The sequence below is a fragment of the Myodes glareolus genome, chromosome 1, assembly GCF_982192425.1.
Source record: "Myodes glareolus chromosome 1, mMyoGla1.1, whole genome shotgun sequence".
Lineage (NCBI taxonomy): Eukaryota > Metazoa > Chordata > Mammalia > Rodentia > Cricetidae > Myodes > Myodes glareolus.
This window is the reverse complement of record NC_142026.1, coordinates 6,751,959-6,769,773: the sequence shown is the minus strand read 5'-3', so window position 1 is coordinate 6,769,773 and position 17,815 is coordinate 6,751,959. Positions and strand designations below refer to the sequence as shown.

General features: G+C 44.9%; 1 protein-coding gene across 3 annotated transcripts in view; it reads left to right on the top strand.

Annotated features, from left to right (window-relative positions):
* The window catches only part of Klf7 (KLF transcription factor 7), an 87,200-nt gene that overhangs the window by 30,520 nt on the left and 38,865 nt on the right, over positions 1–17,815 (top strand). For 2 of the 3 annotated variants that reach the window (XM_048459111.3, XM_048459112.3), the window contains exon 3: positions 10,651–11,281. In XM_048459111.3, coding sequence (XP_048315068.1) covers positions 10,651–11,281 — 631 coding nt within the window. The remainder of the gene's footprint in view (positions 1–10,650; positions 11,282–17,815) is intronic. The other variant, XM_085699102.2, reaches the window with a different exon arrangement.

The window sequence follows — 17,815 nt, the reverse complement described above, 5'->3', positions numbered from 1 at the left end:
CTGCGTGGCACTTCAAGTACATGATGCAATATGGCCTGCTGACAGGAAACAGGCCAGTGATTGCACACGTCTGGAACAGACAAGCGTTAGCAGCCCAAGGAGACCTTGTCTTCAGGAGAGGCCGTTTCCCTCCTCTTTGATGGATGTGAATCAGCAGTTACCTTCTAGTTGAAATGATAGAGCCTGTCACATCAGCATGACAGCATTTGGGGATGGATTTCCAAGCTCGAGAGATCACCTCAAGGGTTGTCTAAAATTCCCACTTGAGACATAACTTCATTTATTCATTCAACAATTCCGATTTTGGGAGTGGGGTTAAAGGACATTTTTGCTGGGTGCTGCAGATTTATTGGAACGTTTCAGCCTCTACTCTCTGGATCTACTGTTCTTGTAGGAAAAGGTAGGCAGGTAAATATGAGAGTCAAGGGCTGAGATCAGTCCAGGACTTTGTAAACATTAAACTGCAAGTCCAACAAGACAGTGTGGGGATGAGTGGATGGGGTCTTCGGGGCTGGTTTGTCTAGGCGGTCACAGCAGGCCTGTCTGTGTAGGTGGCAGGGAACCAAACCCTGACAGACCAAAACAGGGCTCATGTGCAGGATCCCAGGAGCCCACGCTCTGGGTAGTGGGAGGGTGGGTACGCTGAGAGTTGTGTCTACCTGAGGAGTGTAATGAGTGTTAGAGAGAGGAGTGGGTGGGGGAAAGGCAGGTCAGCAAGGCATAGGAAAGAAGCAGGGGGTTGCGGTGTCTTATCTGCAGAAGTTTTGTGTGTGTGTGGGGGGGAGTTTGAACGCATGGTTCACGCATCTTGTAGAGAGGCAGATGAGCCCTTGCTTGGGGAAAGCGGAGGGGCCAGGTGAAGAAAGGAAATCCTGACCCAAATTCTCAGGCTCGGGTTCTTTTCATCAGTGGGAGTGGGGGTGAGGAACAGCCACAGAACAAACAAGAGCATGGGGTCCACTTGTCCACACTGTTCTTCTCTTGGTGTTTTCTAGAGTAAGAGAAGAAGGAGGTGGCAAGTCTGTGAAGGCAATGGACGTTCCTTCCGCTCAGGCGCCTTCTGTCAGGCCTACCCCATGAAATGAAATTGCCGCTCAGCTTAGACTGTGAGGTTTATTCTGTGTCGTAAACATATAAAGTTTTCCTGAAAAGCCCTGAAACAGACATGATGCTTGTAGTTCAAGCTTCGTGAGAAATGAGCAGGGACGACCACCCGCCCTGTCTCTTGTGTTTTTTCCACTGAAGTGGTTTTTACATTTATCCCACTCCTGCCTCCCCAGAATTGTGGTCACTGATGGCTTTTCCACTGAATCCAGGGTTAGTTCATTCATTCACCTACCCACCCATCACGCATTAGACAAATGTACAAGGCAGGTCACAAATCAGGAATGGGTTCAGATGCCATTGATGCTCCCACACCAGCTACATTTACATTTTAGATACTGGTGAAGCCAGTAGCTATGTGGAGGCAGGAAACACAAGATCATAACATTCTGTAAAGAGGATTTCAGAGAGTCCAGACTCTGAGTTCCTGCTCAGAGACATGTCTCAGGACACTGTGTCGGTTCTCCAAACCCTTCCCCTCCCTATGGTATCAGCGTTGAGCCATGTCTCGTGCTTCTGACCCTGCTGTCCATGTGCGGGCTGCACTCTCAGTCTGTCCGTCCTATTTCAAGGACTGTGCCTACTTTAGACATTCAGTTCATTCTTCCAGTAGATGAGCACACTGAGTTCAGGGAGGTTAAGGTTGCTCCGTCATGCGGCCATCTTAAATATTTTACAAAATCGATTCCACGGGCATACAATTACACAAAATGACAACAGCCTGAGCAAGGAAAGCAGCTCGGCGCTTGCTCTCATTGTGCCCTTGGCTGCCATTTTCCATGGCCTGGGGAGTACAGCACTCGCCTTGTTCCCTGCTTTGTCTGTAACACTCTGCACCAGAGGTTCCTGGAAGCTGTATTTTCAAAGTGCCTTCTGTGATCATCAGCCACGAGATTGCATCTGCCACTGAAAGCCCCAGTGGGCTTTGAACCTGTTGTTCTTGGAAAATTCAAGCTGTGAGAGAGATAGGAGAATGCTGTGCGTGTGTGCGATGGTGTGTGTGTGTGTGTGTGTGTGTGTGTGTGTGTGTGTAGGCGTGCGCACGCGCGGTGTGGAAGAACATGTTTAATTAACCCAGTGGAGAAGGACACGTAACAGTGGCCTAGGAGGAAGTCAGTGAAATGAGTTTACCAAAAAAAAAAAAAAAAAAAAAAAAAAAAGGAAAGAAAAAAAGGAAGAGAAAAATCCCAGTAGCCTGAGTCAGGCTGTGGAGTGTTCTGGGAGAGGAAGGGGGATGATGTCATGTTCCCATCCTGGTTGCTGAGAGTGAAGGGGCCCAGGGAGTTTGTGGAGGGTGTGTGCATGTGTACACAAGGTTAATGGGAACGGGTGGGGTGCGGATGAGTGAGCTGTAAAGCAGGATTAATAACCCCTTGTCAGACCTTTCTCCGTTACTGTGTTTTTCAGTAATTTTAGTTTGAATGAGAGCTCTCTAGCCAATTAATGTTTATTTGTTTCTTTTGGCAAGGCACAGTGGGGGAAGGGATTGAGATTGGTGAGTTTAAATTTTTTGTTTTGTTTTTGCATTTTGGAGGAAGTGTGTAGCATGAGCTTGGATTTTCAATGATGCCCCTCCTCCCATCTCTTAAGAGGCAGGAGGCAAGACATGGCCAGCTGGTGCCTTGAACTGGCACAGGTGCAGAGACCGTGGGGGTGGGGAGCCAGGAATAATTACAGGTTTCTGAAGCATCAGGCCCTGCCTGACACAAGCACTCGTCAAGAAAACTGCTCTTTATGGGAACTGAATGGTGAAGCTGAGCGTCCGTCAGACTCACCGTTGTTCTTGGGACATCATCAGTGCGAGGGAGTCCTCCTGGTCCTGTGGGCGCTGAGACGCCCTCCTTCTCAAACAGGGGATGCCTAGCACTGCCACCAGACATAACAGACTTTTCCTTTAGGGCTCTCCCTTTGAGGATCTTGTTTAATGTTCAGATCTAGTCCATTGCTCTTGACAGCGGTATATGGAGTCATTTTCTTTGACTCTTCTTAAGGCACAGGTTTTATTTTGTCCATGCAGATATAATAATGACTACATCTGGGACATTTACTGAAACTTAGCTTTGGGCTACTAAGTAGCAAACAGTACTTTCACCGGCTTGACTCTACATGGTGGCTTTGTTGGAAGAGAAGGATAGAGGAAACTAAGTGTCTTCTCTATCTAGCTATTCCGGAGTCTTAGCATCTAAATCACTCCAGAGCTGGGATTTAGTTTTGTTCCATGGGGAAGGGACAAGTGAGCAGCATTTCTGAGGGCTAGCTGCAGACCCATGTACTTCAGTTATTTTTCAAACCCATTTCCAAGTGTTCTGAGAATGAATGAAAACAAGGCAGAACCAAGTTTAGAGGTTCTGCTTGTGCTTGGTCCATCTCATTCCTAGTTGATGCAGGGAAAGGCATTCCAAGTTGGAGAAGGTGGAAACCCAGTCTTCCTCCTAGAACCTGAAGCTCAGCTTTGTGTGCAGTGCCTGACATTAGTATTTGGATTTGAGTTGTTTCGGATGATTTGCTTTCTGCATCACAACTAAAGATCCCTTGGAAGATGAAAGGGGTGTTTGAGGATGCAGCACATCTTGTACCCAGGAAAAGGAATTTCAAAGACACCATCCTCTTCCCAAGCTTGTACTCCCCTCTCCTTCCTTCCTGGCTTCCCCAGGGAAACATATACAAACAAATATTTTCTTTATCTGTTGGAAATCATTTGGGGAGGAGAAGCCATTGAAGAGATTTTGATACAAATTTCCTAACTTTCATGTTTGTTTGGAATTAAATTAATTTTCACAACATTGTCACAGAATTTAGAAATTACTAGAGGGAGATGTTTTAATTTGGTTTCAGCTCCAGCAACCAGTTGATGTGAGAAAGAGCCAGGAGGAATGTGATCTTGCATCTCCTATAGTTCTCTGGTTGTTTTGTGGAGCTCAGCGGTTCTGTCAGCAGTGTGCAATGCTGTTGTACCTATGTAGTGTGCTATTGATGTGTTGGTTTCTTTTTAACCTACTAGCTAAAACATGCAGTAAGAGATTGTTACTTATATTGTATTCTTGCTTACTCGAATTTTCTAGACAGAATTCTTCCCTTTCCAACTTCCTACCCGAATGTGCTGATCATAAAAATCAAGGAGGTGAAAATTATCTTGGGGGAGTGACTGTCTAAGCTGTCGGAGGTGGGTTAGTGACACCGGTTCGTATGCACATTCTGTCCTAAAGTATTCTCAGTGTGCCTATGCCCTTTCTCAATCAGCTTTAAAATGTTGAGGCAATGGACTTTTCAAGTGCTTGGAAGTTGAAATTCTCCCACAGGCTTACGGGGTTTGTCAGTGGTGGCTCTTCTCCTCTAGCCACAGAGAAAGATGGTACCAAATCTCTCTGGTTCCTTTTCCATCTTTCAATTCTGATCTAATTTTAAAAGAGTAAAAATATGTCAGCAACTTTGATCTTGTCATTCTTTGAAAAGAACAAAGCCATGAAGTTCCCATCCATATCAATCTCTGTAAATCTTTTTGTTGATTTAGGAGTTGGATGAGTCCTTCTCTTTCGCTAGAAAGCTTAAGCAAAAGCACATCCTCAGAGGCCCTGGGAGGAAGGTTTTAGAAGTGTCCACAGAGAGGGACCCGATGTCCACGCCCATCAGTAGCTTGTCTGGTACCATGCTGAATTTCCATTCTGGGATGTGTCTGAAGATTTCAGAGCACACACACACACACACACACACACACACACACACACACACACACACACACAAAGTGAGCTTTAGGCCCCTCCCTGGAGAAGGCAAGAGGTTGCTTCCCTGCTTTCTCCCTGTGAGGCTCTTTAGGGACTGTGGCACCGTGGTTAATAGCACGTGGCAAAACCGCATATAATAATTGGCAGAAAGAGGTTCCCATGGGCAGCCAAGTGCAGTTCACCTGTGTGTAATTACCTGGGTGAACATTCTTGCCTGGAACAAGCGCTCACCCCTTCCTTGCCAGGAGCATCATCATTGCCACTCATTACCTTCCTCAAGAGCAGCATCAGGTCAAAGGCTGATCTGAGAGGAAGCCCGACTTTGTATGTTTAAAAAGTACAAGTCTGTATTTCCATTTATTTTTTGCATCTATGTGTTTTGCCTAAAATTGTCTTATCTCTGTGTAGGCTCAACTCTTGACCCTGCTAGGTGAGACAAATGGGATGATTATGATAGAGGACAACTGCCAGAAAGACCACAAATGACCATTGATTGATTAGCAAATTACATATCGATTACTGGCCTTTTATTTCTTTGACTTTGCATTATTCCAGAAAAAAAAATCATTAGCAGAATGCAATTTATTTTCCTCTGTTTTTTTATTTAACTTAATAACTTGAATATACATAGATCCAGAGTCCAGAATACCTGTTCTGCCATGGTTATTAAATAGTAACAAAAGTGTTTCACCTATGGCGTTGTCTCATGTTCAAATTGAGATCAAGGATAAAAATGAAAACTTTTTATGAGCTAAAAGGTTTGAAAGGGGGGCGATCCCGGGTACCCTAGGCTGAAGCCTGCTCTTCTTGCTTTTATGATCATAATCGTAAGCATCCAGACATCCCGCCACTCTGTCCACATTACATTTGTTTTTGCGGATATGTTTCATTGCCCAGACTTGGGAAAAAGTGCGTTTCAACATTTGGCAATCAGCACATTTCCTCAGCACCCTGTTTTGTAGATCAGGCTTCCTGTGGGACATGGACTCCATGCTGAGATTTGAGTGAAGAAGGATTAGTGGGAGGGAGGGCGAAAGAGTGTATCAAGCCTGTGAACTTGAGGGGAAGTAACAAGGAAAAATGAATGAGGAAACCCTTCAGGGAGGCGTGGCGGGGAGGTGGTAACGGATTGGTAGTTTGGTATAATTTGTAATGAATCGGGCAGAGTGGAACAAAGCCATTTGGTGACTTTGCCATCAGATACCCAGGTGCTTTACAGTTGCCTTGAACCTGTGACAGTAACTGTTTACTGCCAGCGAGGAGATGCTTGATAGGCTTGTGTGCTGCAGGACTGGAATTTTCTGGTTCTCCTTCAACTTTGGTTTCTGGACCTTGTCATAGAAGAAGAGGCTATGGCCGTAACAGGTTTGAAATCCTTTTAAAATCATTTTCTATTGTTTATTTGAGTGGTGTGAGACAGAGACAGAGAAGAGATGTTCAGGTCAAAGAGCCCATATAGAGATCAGCTCCCTCATTCTACACATGGATGGGGGCCTCTAACTCGGAAGTCAGATCATCAGGAATGGCGGCACCTGCTCACACGGAGCCCTCTCCTCAGCCCATTCTCCTTTTTTTTTCTAAAGCCAGGTCTTGGATGGTTACCTTTAACAAGCTTGTTTTGGTAGCAAAGGGGCTGGGAAAGCATGAAGTGAGTAATGAAGGAGCTTTTAGGGTGAGAGCTTCAGAGGCAGCTCCAGGGATCGTTATTCGGAGACGGGGCAGAGAAGCCGTGCATTTCAGAATTGGGTATCCCAGCCTTCACGGAGCTCATCTGTGACTCATAGGTTTATAAGGAAATCACTAGCACTTGGGAACAGGCTTTCCCTTTGCTGAAATTAATGGCTTGTTCAGGATTCAGGCTGATGCAACGGATTGAGCCTTAAGTTGTGTTGTTAGATCAGGCTGCAAGAAGCCTCTGTCACCAAGGTGAGGTAGTAGACGGGCATAATTCGTGTCTTTAAACTTGACGTCTGCTGACCCAGACTTGGAGTTTGGTGGCTGAAGTGTCATCGAATAGAGAAAAACATATGAACACTATTCAAATTTATAGCCTAGAGATAATCAGCTTGCTGATGTTTGCTCAATTTCATTCTCCTTCTTTTCTTCAATATAGCTAACTACAGTATGATGATCACTACCAGGAAATTATCATTGGGGAAAATACCATTAGCTAGTTTATATACTTTATTTGAATTGCATTATTTTCCCATTATTTTATTTGTCTAAGATCCATTATACTTAAAGTATCATATCATTTTGTCTCTTCTGGTCTGTGACAGCTTCTCAACCTTGCTTTATAGTTTATGACCATGACATTTGTAACTGGCCAGTTGTTTTGTGTAATGGATTCTATTTGGGTTTGTCTCATATTTTCTCATAATTAGATTGGGCTTATGTATACCACAGAATCTTGTAGTACCCCATTGAGCATATCATACAGGGCTTACCAATCTGACTTGTCACGAGTATGTTAACTATAAACAATGGTTCAGGTGGTATCTGCCTGAACCCCAGCATTCCCCACTGGGAAGTTATCATTTTTGTCTCTGGATTTAACATCTCGTTGGGAGATACTTTAAGAGGACAAATACCTTGCTGCTTATGTTTCCCACTCTTGCCTTGAGCCTCCATTGATTAGTCTTACCTGATATTGTTATTGCTTTGTTGTTTGCCTCATGCTGGGTTTTTAAGTACTGTCAACATTTCTCTCAGCCATATACTTGTCATCTCATATAAGGAAAAAACTATCTTTCCCCTCCATTTATTTATTTAATAGTCCATTTATAGTAGTGTGGGGTTTTGCTTTATTTGGGTTGTAATCTATTACCATTATAAAATTTCCCCTCACTGTCTTTATTTGGCCACTGAAGACTTCTGTAAGTTGGAAGCATGATGTTTTTACTGCACCCCACTTCCCTTACATTTCCTTATCTTCTGGGATCACAGGATCTTCTAGGCTTAGCTAGTTTTAGTTAGTTTTACTCCAGCCTGTGAAAGAAGTGTTTCTCTAGTGAGCCCTGACTGTCTTTGCAGACTATATAAACTGACAGGGTTTAGGTTCTGTCTCTCCCTGTAGACACAGAAACCAAGTGTGTGACAGTAATCCTTGCACAGGAGACAGAGAGCTACCACAGGACATTTAGTAACCCATGACTCAGCTGATTTTTACCTGGACCGTTCCGCGTCTCCTCTTTGGGCAAAAGGGCAAGAAGCGTTCTGCTTGTGCGCCCGAGGCCATCTTTTAGTGGTCACTTCTAAAGCTGCCTGCCTCAGCGAGATGAGCCATACTCTTGACTGTAGTGTAAACCTCAGTAAACTTAAAAGCTTGATATCTACAGTCTGTTATTAGATCACAAAGAAATGAAATCAGGAAACACTAATAGATATCTAGAAAAATCTCCAACTATCTGGACATTAGCATACCTCTTACTTGCTCCCCATCATGATGGCTGTCTCCACTGAAACGGCTGCAGAATAAGGAGTGTTACAAAACCATCTCCATGAAGAGATAAGAGAAGCAAATAGATTTAGATGACAAATACATCTGTGTAGGGGAACTATACAATTATGTTCCCGTTTGTGTGTGTGTGTGTTTGTTTTGGTTTTTAAACTTCACTAGGTGTTGGGTGGGAGAGTTACTTGGGTAGCTGACTTTTGAAAAGTGGAAGAGACAGAATGAATGACCAAAGCAAGAGTAGTTGGGTGCCCAGCACTGTCCCTGGTGGGGGAGGAGGAACTTAATAGTTTTAAGATTAAGGTTTTTTAACACAGAAGTGAATCCACTAGAGCGTTGAGGGCTTCGGCATTGGAAAGAAGGTAATGATCCATAGCAATTAGGTGGAGAAAGAAAGGGGAAAATGTTTAGGCATAAAATTCAAAAAAGGGGTCCAGCAAGGTAATACAAATTCTAGATCTGAGAAAGTGGCAGTATTGGGTTATTTGTTTCTAATATAAAGTCCCTGGAACTGAGCCATTTAGTTGTGTAGCTGGCAAGTAAAATGTCAGAACTTAGGAAACCTTCTGTGATGAGCACTCCATGTTAGCAGGGAGAATTCCTTCCTCACTCACCTCGCAGCACCTTAGAAACGGCTGCAGTCACCTCACTTTGTGAATTCACGCCACTCTTAGTGCGGCACTGTATATGCTGCCCCTACCTCACATGTATGACCGCAGCTTGTATCATATGAATCCCTGAGCCCTACTTCAATCATGAGAGTTGTTTGTATGAATACTTGTAATGTGAATGTTGAATGAATACGGAAACCATTCATTAGTTCATGGCGTTAGACACCAGCTGGGAAGCCCAAAGCTGATTTTTAGTTATGAATCTGGTTCTCATTCAGAAATACAAAGATTTACCTGGTCTGACCAAACACCAGTTGGTTTAAATGTTGTCAAATAAAATCCTAACAGACACAATGTGTCTATATATGCCATCAGAATATGTTCTGACCAGGATAAATCCCTACAGCCAGACGCTCGTTGAATAGAAGCACTGTGGAGGCAGTAAATCTGGAACGAGTCACATTTGGAATTGCCTTTAGCATTAGAAGAAAGAGTGGAGGTGGGGTGAGTGTACAAGTCAGCAAGCTCATTTCTGGAGGAGCCTGGGACGGTGAGATTGAGGAGAACTTTGGAAGGCTAACATATTTCTGGAAGAGCCTGGGATGGTGAGATTGAGGAGAGCTTTGGAAGGCTAACATATTTCTGGAAGAGCCTGGGATGGTGAGATTGAGGAGAGCTTTGGAAGGCTAACATATTTCTGGAAGAGCCTGGGATGGTGAGATTGAGGAGAGCTTTGGAAGGCTAACATATTTCTGGAGGAGCCTGGGATGGTGCGATTGAGGAGAGCTTTGGAAGGCTAACATATTTCTGCTATGAAAGAGCTCCTACCATCTTTCAAGGACTTGGGAGCACCTTAGCCAAAGATTTGCAGAAGCTATTTTTTTTTGTTCCTCTCTATTACTTGAAAGTTCTATGATTTATAATCTTCTATCTTTCATAATCTTTCACTCATTGCCTAAGCCAAGCTGGCCAGGGACTCAGAGATTTGCCTGCTTCTGACTCCTGAGTACTGGGATTAAAATTATACTCACCAAACCTGGTACCTTTTATAAGTCTTAACTGTTGTCTTTGAACTTATTTTTGCTGGATAGTCAGAGGTACCAAGCAGTAGTATTGAGATTCATTTATCTTTCTACACAGTGGAGAGTAATTGCAGTTATTATAATGTACTAAGGACAACAGAGGTTTTGTCTTATGTCTTCAAGATTTTATAATAGGCATTCTGTAGAACGATATCCATTCGATGTGGCCATAGAATCCAGACTCAAGTCAGGGCTGGCTCTTCCTGACAGCTCTAGAAGTTGCCTCTTTTATTAAATATGTGTAGAACACAACTTGTAAAGTTGACTTAGCTTTGTAACTTGTTCGAGTCTGTCTTGAACATTGGATTGGGACCATGAACAATTTTTGCTTCTATTTGCATCTTGCTTCCACAGCAAATCCTAGTGGTGCTTAGACCATCTTAGCTGCTGAATTGATAGAAACGAAAGAGACCGTGTTGTTGTTAAGGTTCTGTGGATTTCACAGGTGTGAGACAGTCCTTCTGTGACTCCAGTTTTCTGTCTTCTACAGTAGTTGAAGTCATCACTGTGGCCTTGCTGCGCTCCGCAGAAGGACTCAAAGAGTACATATGAAGGCATCAGACTCATAGGCAAGAGCATTTTCAGACATTGGCCATGAAAGCCTTCACTGCAGTTCCTGTTTGCCTCCAGGTGTCCTTAGCCTCTGATGGTTACTTCTCTTCTTCCTTCCCCCACAGACATGCCTTGAGTTGGAACGCTACCTCCAGACGGAACCCCGACGGATCTCGGAGACCTTTGGCGAGGATTTGGACTGCTTCCTCCATGCCTCTCCTCCCCCGTGCATTGAGGAAAGCTTCCGGCGCTTAGACCCCTTGCTGCTCCCAGTGGAAGCCGCCATCTGCGAGAAGAGCTCTGCCGTGGACATTCTGCTCTCTCGGGACAAGTTGCTATCTGAGACCTGCCTCAGTCTCCAGCCAACCAGCTCTTCCCTAGACAGCTACACAGCCGTCAACCAGGCCCAGCTCAACGCAGTGACCTCATTAACGCCCCCCTCATCCCCTGAGCTCAGCCGCCATCTGGTCAAAACCTCACAGACTCTCTCAGCCGTGGATGGCACGGTGACGTTGAAACTGGTGGCCAAGAAGGCTTCCCTCAGCTCAGTGAAGGTGGGAGGGGTGGCGGCGGCCGCAGCCGTGGCACCAGCTGGAGCAGTTAAGAGTGGACAGAGCGACAGTGAACAAGGAGGGGTAGGGGCTGACTCGTGCCCTGAAAACAAGAAGAGGGTCCACCGCTGTCAGTTTAATGGATGCCGGAAAGTTTATACAAAAAGCTCCCACTTAAAGGCCCACCAGAGGACTCACACAGGTAGTGGTACAAGTTGGCCGCAGGTCATTTCTTCCTCTTTTACACATTCCCCTTGTGGTGAGATGGGATTCTTTTATAAGAGGTTGCCTTCCTACTTTCTAGGAGGCAGGAGAGCTGGCTAGGGAAGTGAAATGACTTACTTCTGACTCGAGGGTCTTAAGTTCTTCCAGCACAGTACATGGGATTTTCACTGCCTGGCTGAGGGGGCTGGTTTCGGAGGCAAGGCTAACCCTGCAGAGAACCAAGGACTAAAGGAATGGGACTCTGGTGTGGCCCACAGACACATGTGACATTCCCAGTACCCCACATTAGCATCCCTGAATATGGTTCTGAGTTTGATCCACACGGAAGCTGAAGAGGTACATTTCAGAACATTCACGGCTGTACCTGGTAGCCAGGATGGTCCTAGTCACTCTTCCCCCAGCATTCCTGATTTTTTTTTTATCAAAGTCACAAACAGCAGGAGGGTTTCAGAGTTCATTAGATGTGATCATCCTATAATTAATTGGCATCTCCTCTTTTGCATTGTTCTCTGGCGCGTGCTTTATGGAGAGGTGGCAGAATTGCTTTTTAATGAGCTTGTTACCGAGAAGTTGCTGAAGTGATTATATGGCTGTGTGTGTGGGAAGGGTGGTGGGGAGGGGACTGGATATTTCACTCAGGATCTCTGCGCTACTCTTTGGGGCAATGGGATCATTTGGAAGTGGGTGTTTCACACAGGAGAGAGAGGTGGCACCATTTTCCTTAAGACTGTCTTTATTTTCAGTTTTGGGACTGGAGCTTGGGGTCACATCTCTTCTTGATCGGCTGAAGTGCCTCGAGGAGAAATTCCTGGAAATGGTGGTGTGTGAGTGGGTCGCTACCAGTGCATCACGTGTGTGGTTTCTGTGCACCGCTTAGGGAGCAACCCCAAAGGTGTAAGAGTAAGACAGTTCTTAGCGGAAAGTAAGGAATAGCCTGTGAGGTCAGAGAAAAGCCTAGGGCCAGTGCTGGCCTTCAATCTCAGCACTCAGGAGGCAGAAACAAGTGGATCTCTATGGGTTCTAGGTTAGTCTGGTCTATATAAGTGAGTACCAGCCTAGTCAGGGCTACTCAGTAAGACTCTGTCTAAAAACACAACCAAGCAACCCGGCGACAGTGTGGCTGTGAGGGTCTCTCTCAGCTCTCATGTTTGGGATCTATGTCTTTATATGACCATGAACAGTGTTCCTGAAGGAAAATGCACCCTGTGTGAAGAGAAGCCACCTGGTTGAACCTCAGTGGTGTCCTCAAGCAATGAAGAGGCCTAGCATTGCTTCCTGGGTCCTGACTTAGGCAAGCACCCACAGAACTAAGCAGAAAGCACTGCGTGACTCTTGCTAGGTTTGTGGAGTGGTCTTCCTAACACAGACTCTGAATCCGCATCCCAGCTTCAGATTCTGTCAGAATCCGAGTTCAACTTCTCCAGCTCCAGACACTAAAGTCAGTGCTTCTTTCTGTGGTCAGCCCTTTCCCCTCCCCCCTTTGTTTTCTTTTTCTTTTTTGTTTATTCAAGACAGGGTTTCTCTGTGTAACAGCCCTAACTGTCCTGGAACTGGCTCTTGTAGACCAGGCTGGCCTTGAACTCACAGAGATCCGCCTGCCTCTGCCTCCCAGAGTGCTTGGATTAAAGGCCTGTGTCACCACCACGCAGCCCTTTCCCTCTCTTGATACTATTCGAAATCATTTTAATTTTTATTTCTTTCTTTATTGAGTCAGAGAAGAAAGTCATGACAAGGCATTACAATACCCTCAGGCTAAAGAGCAGAGCTCACCCCTTCTGCTCCCCAAGGAAACCAAAGAAAGCAAAATGAAGCAATGTTGTTGTGATATGCTGAGCTGTGGAATATGTGATTATAGATGGTCACCTTCCTGAATGTTTGGCACTAACCAGGTTACCTCTTGGCTAGAAGCTGGACAGCTCTGAGGAGCAGAGTTTTAGGGAGTGGTGGGGAGTGTCTAGAGTGTTTTCCTCTTCCCACCGTGTGACCCCAGAGGTGTCCGAAGGATCACCATGATAACTGAAGCATGATATGGGGATTTGTTTTTTGAAAATAGGTGCTCAGAGTGAGTACCAAGGTGGGGCTTGTTATGCATAACGGCTGCAGCTACTTGCTTTGTAGTGGACGTAAGTGCCAAGAGCACAGGAAATGTACTGAGAGCAGCAGTGTTGAATAGCAGTTGGGCAGGGTGTCATAGTCAAGTTCCCTGGGGTTTGTGTTCTGCCTCTACTACTTCCTAGACTTATGATCGGTATACATTATCTTCTCTGGGCCTCCGTCTCTTCGTCAGTGAAGAAGGATAAGTATGTCCACATTAAAGTTTCAAAGATTGAATGAGCTGTTTGCTTGGCAGACAATCGTAGCTCATTAACAATAGTGGTGGAGTTGTTTTGTTATCATTACGGTTGTGGTGATTTGGGTTCTTACTCTTGGTTTTGACATTGGGTAATGATAAATGAGTGAGACAGCTTTATGTAAACTGGACACAGGTCAGTTAGCTGGAGCTAAAGAAGGCTGAGTGTCCTTAACCACAATGTTTCAGACTCCCAAACTCTCTTGTGGTGTGTATGTATATGTGTTTGTGGGGGTTGTGGGTGGGTATGTGCACACACATGCCTATGGAGGCCAGAAGTCAGCATTCAGTGCCTCCCTCAATCCCTTTTCCCCTCTTAGTTTTTGAGAAAGGGGACTTAATGAACATAGAGCTCATTGATTGGCTAGACTGACTGGCCAGTGAACAATCAGGGTCCTCCTGTCTCCACTTCTCCAGCTCTGGGATTATAGATGACTTGGTATCTATCTGTCTGTCTGTCTATCTATCATCTATTTATTTATTGAAAATAGATTCTTTTCTCATATAACATCCTGATCAAAGATTCCCATCCCTCCACTCTTTCCAGCCTCCACCTCTTCTCTCCCAGACCCATGGCTCCCCTACATTTCTCCTCAGAAAAGAGCAAGTCTCCAGGAGACAACAACCAGATACAACAAAGCAAGATACAATAAGACAAGGCAAAGCCACTCATATTGAGACTCAACAAGGCAACCCAATAGGAGGAAAAGAGCCCCAAGAGCAGGCAAAAGAGTCAGAGACATACTGGCTCCCACTATTACGAGCTCCACAAAAACACCAAGCTAACGTATATGCAGAGGACATTGTGCAGACCCATGTAGGCCCTGTGCTTGCCACTTCAGCCTCTGTGAGCCCCTTTGAGCCTTACTTAGTTGATTCTTCAGGTCATGTTCTCCTGGTATCCTCCATCCCCTCTGACTCCTTCAGCCTTTCTTCCCCTTCTTCCTCGATGTCCCCGAGCTCCGAGGGGAGGGGCACCATAGAAAGCTCTTCTTTAGACTCCTTACATATATAATGTCTGTCTGTGGGTGACTGCACCTCTTCTGTCTGTTGCCAGAGGAAGCTCTCTGATGTCTACTGGACAAGGCACTGAACTATGAGTATAGCACACTTCTCATTATGGGTGTGTTTGTATTTCAAGAGCAGAAAGTTCAAAGTCTGGGATACTTCTGCACCTAAGCTTTTTGGAAGGATCTTCAACATGCAGTCAAGTGACTCCCATGGCTGATTTGTGGGTGGGAAGGGATGATGCCGTTGGACACCAGGGTGCAGGGTTAAACTGGTCCTGCAAATTCTAGCCTAGGGAAAATGGCTTTCCCCAGATAGCAAGGGAAGCAGTCACCACCTGGACTCAGAAGTGCGCTGCATTCCGCTGTCCTGGAAGAGGAGCATGGATGGGGAAGAGGAGCGGTTGCTGTAAGAAAGAGAAATAGATGTGAAGGGGAAGTGGGGAGAGGAATGGGGGATGGGCGAAGGACTATGAATTAATTTGGATTAAATGGATGGGAATCAGAAGTATTTATTTGGAATTGGTGTGAATGGGGCACATGGGGAACTGAAAATGAAGGTGATAATTTATGTGGTGTGGATGAACTAAGATAATGAGAAAAGCACGAAGGGTAAAATCAGACCAAGTGCCTCCCTATAGAGGAGATGGGTGGTGCACGCCTAAGGGCAGAGGTACATGGCTGTGGGAACTGGGGTGGGAAGGTCTGCTTCTGATGGAAAGAGTGCAGTGGGGAGGACCAAATGAAGAGATGAAGTGTTTAAGCATGGACTCTGGATAGATCCAGGCAAGCTATTCAAATAGAAGATTCACTCCAAGTCAGTGGAAATATTTCTTATTTTTCTGGTGTTTGGGGATAGAAAAAGAAAGACCATAAGGAAAGGATCCCAGAGAAAGGAGAGAGATTGGCATTTTGTTCTCTAGAGTTATATATATATATATATTTGCCTTATCTCTTTTCTATAGTAATATGTTGCAAAGGAGACACAGTTGCAAAATGAGATGAAATAAGATAAAATGTGTGAGCCTGTGTCTTCTCCACAAAAAGACAATACATTGTTGGTGACGTGAATTTGTGCACATGGGGGAATTTTTAGAGTGTTATTCATTTAGTCTTTATACAGATGGGATTTCCTAGGCTGGAAAAATATGCATTTTGTTTTTCTTTCTTCTGTGACAGTTTTTGAAGATGCTGAATCCTGCAAACTTTCTGGCCCAGAGAATATCAAGCAATGGTTTTTGGGTTTTTTTCCTTTTCCTTTTTCTTCTTCTTTTTCTTCTTCTTCTTCTTCTTCTTCTTCTTCTTCTTCTTCTTCTTCTTCTTCTTCTTCTTCTTCTTCTTCCTCTTCCTCTTCCTCCTCCTCCTCCTCCTCCTCCTCCTCCTCCTCCTCCTCCTCCTCCTCCTCCTCCTCTTCCTCTTCCTTGTAACAGATGTTCAGTTGGTAGGTTGGGTACAAATACTGTTTTCTAAAGGAGAAGTTAGGGATTGGGGATCCAGCATCCAGCATGGAGGGGTAAGGAGATGAGACAGGAAACCTGATGATGGGAACATTGAGGAAAAGGATCTGAGTGAAGGGAGGTGTGTGCACGCGTTGACGTGTGCTCCACTCATGTTTTCAGCTGCCGTGCCATTGTACAACCTGCCCCGCCCCCTTCTGATCTGTGTAATGTCTTTCTCATTCATTGACTTGCGTTGACCATAGTTTTCTCATCCATCTGCCTTCATGTAGTTGAATTATCCTTACGTTTTGTTACAAGGGGAACCTTCTCTCCCAGTGTTTAAGAAAATCTCCCCTGTGCTCATTTTCATCAGCCACAGCTTCTTAAGCTGTGACCATCTTTCTGCACAGACACAAAGTTGATCTTCTTGATCTCTGCTCAGAAGAACGATTGAGGTGGCAGTGGGCTGTGTACACAGAAGGCCTTTCTTGTTCAGCGACCCGTAGAGAAGCATGTCCACACTCATGACAGTAGAAGTGAGCTGTGTAGACAAAGGCAGGACAGAGGCCAGCCATTCAGTCTGGGCTTCTGGGTCACCCCAGAGGAAGAAGGAGTCTGCTCTCCTGGGTGCTTCTTGGAGAATCCTTTCTGTGAGGTGGGGTGTTGAAGGCCATGTGCAGGAAGACACAGGTTTTACATGGAGGAGTGTAGCAGGATGCTTTCCAGCTAAGGGAGCACAAGTGTGAAGTTTGCTTTAGCCTTTAAGTCTGCTTTGGGGCAGTGTCAGTTGGAATCAAGAGGTGATATCGTTTATTTTCAAATGGGAAGGTGAATAAAATATTTCAAACAAAGGGACAGTGTGGGGTTTGGAAGGTAAACAGAAGTGATTATAAACTATGCGCAGTGAACGTTCTTTAAGGTTTGCGTGTAACTTGTGTAGTTTTCTTGTTCAGCAGACTCTTGAAAAGTGCTGCTGCATGCAGGCATTGTTTACATCCCTTATGAACCTGACCCCTCAGTTCTCATGTTAAACGGCGCAAGTACTGTCTTGTTTTATATAGGAGAAAGTGACTCAGAGAGGTCAGATGATTTTCACAGCACCATACAGCATCACCCATCTCACAGATGACTAGACCAGGATTTGAATCAGACAGTGCTTTGGTCTGAGATTTTAATTTCCATGTTCAAACTAATGACAGAGGGAAGTAATTTTTTTTTGTGTACTCTTTTTTGTTGTTGTTATGTTTTTCAAGATAGGGCTTCTCTGTGTAACAGCTCCAGCTGTCCTGGAACTAGCTCTTGTAGACCAGGCTGGCCTTGAACTCACAGAGATCTGCCTGCCTCTGCCTCCCAAGTGCAGGGACTAAAGGCTGCGCCACCACCTCTGAGCTCATAATCTATTATGAAATGAAAAACATAGTTTAAATATAGATGACAATGAAAACGTCTTTAGGTAAATAGTTACAAGTTGGAAGTACCTTAGATATATTTCTCTTTAGGCACCTGGACTCAGAACAAGGAAATGGCAAAGCTAGCTACTATTAGTATGGTTGTTACCACCTTCAGCCTTAGGATTAAGGAGAGAATTGCTTGCAGATATTCCGATTCATGTGTTAGAACGGCAGATATTAATCACTTCCCCAGTAAAACAAGAAGGGCAACCAATATCACACACAGGGGAAACTGAGATCAGAGGTGAGACAGACTTAGAACAGGCT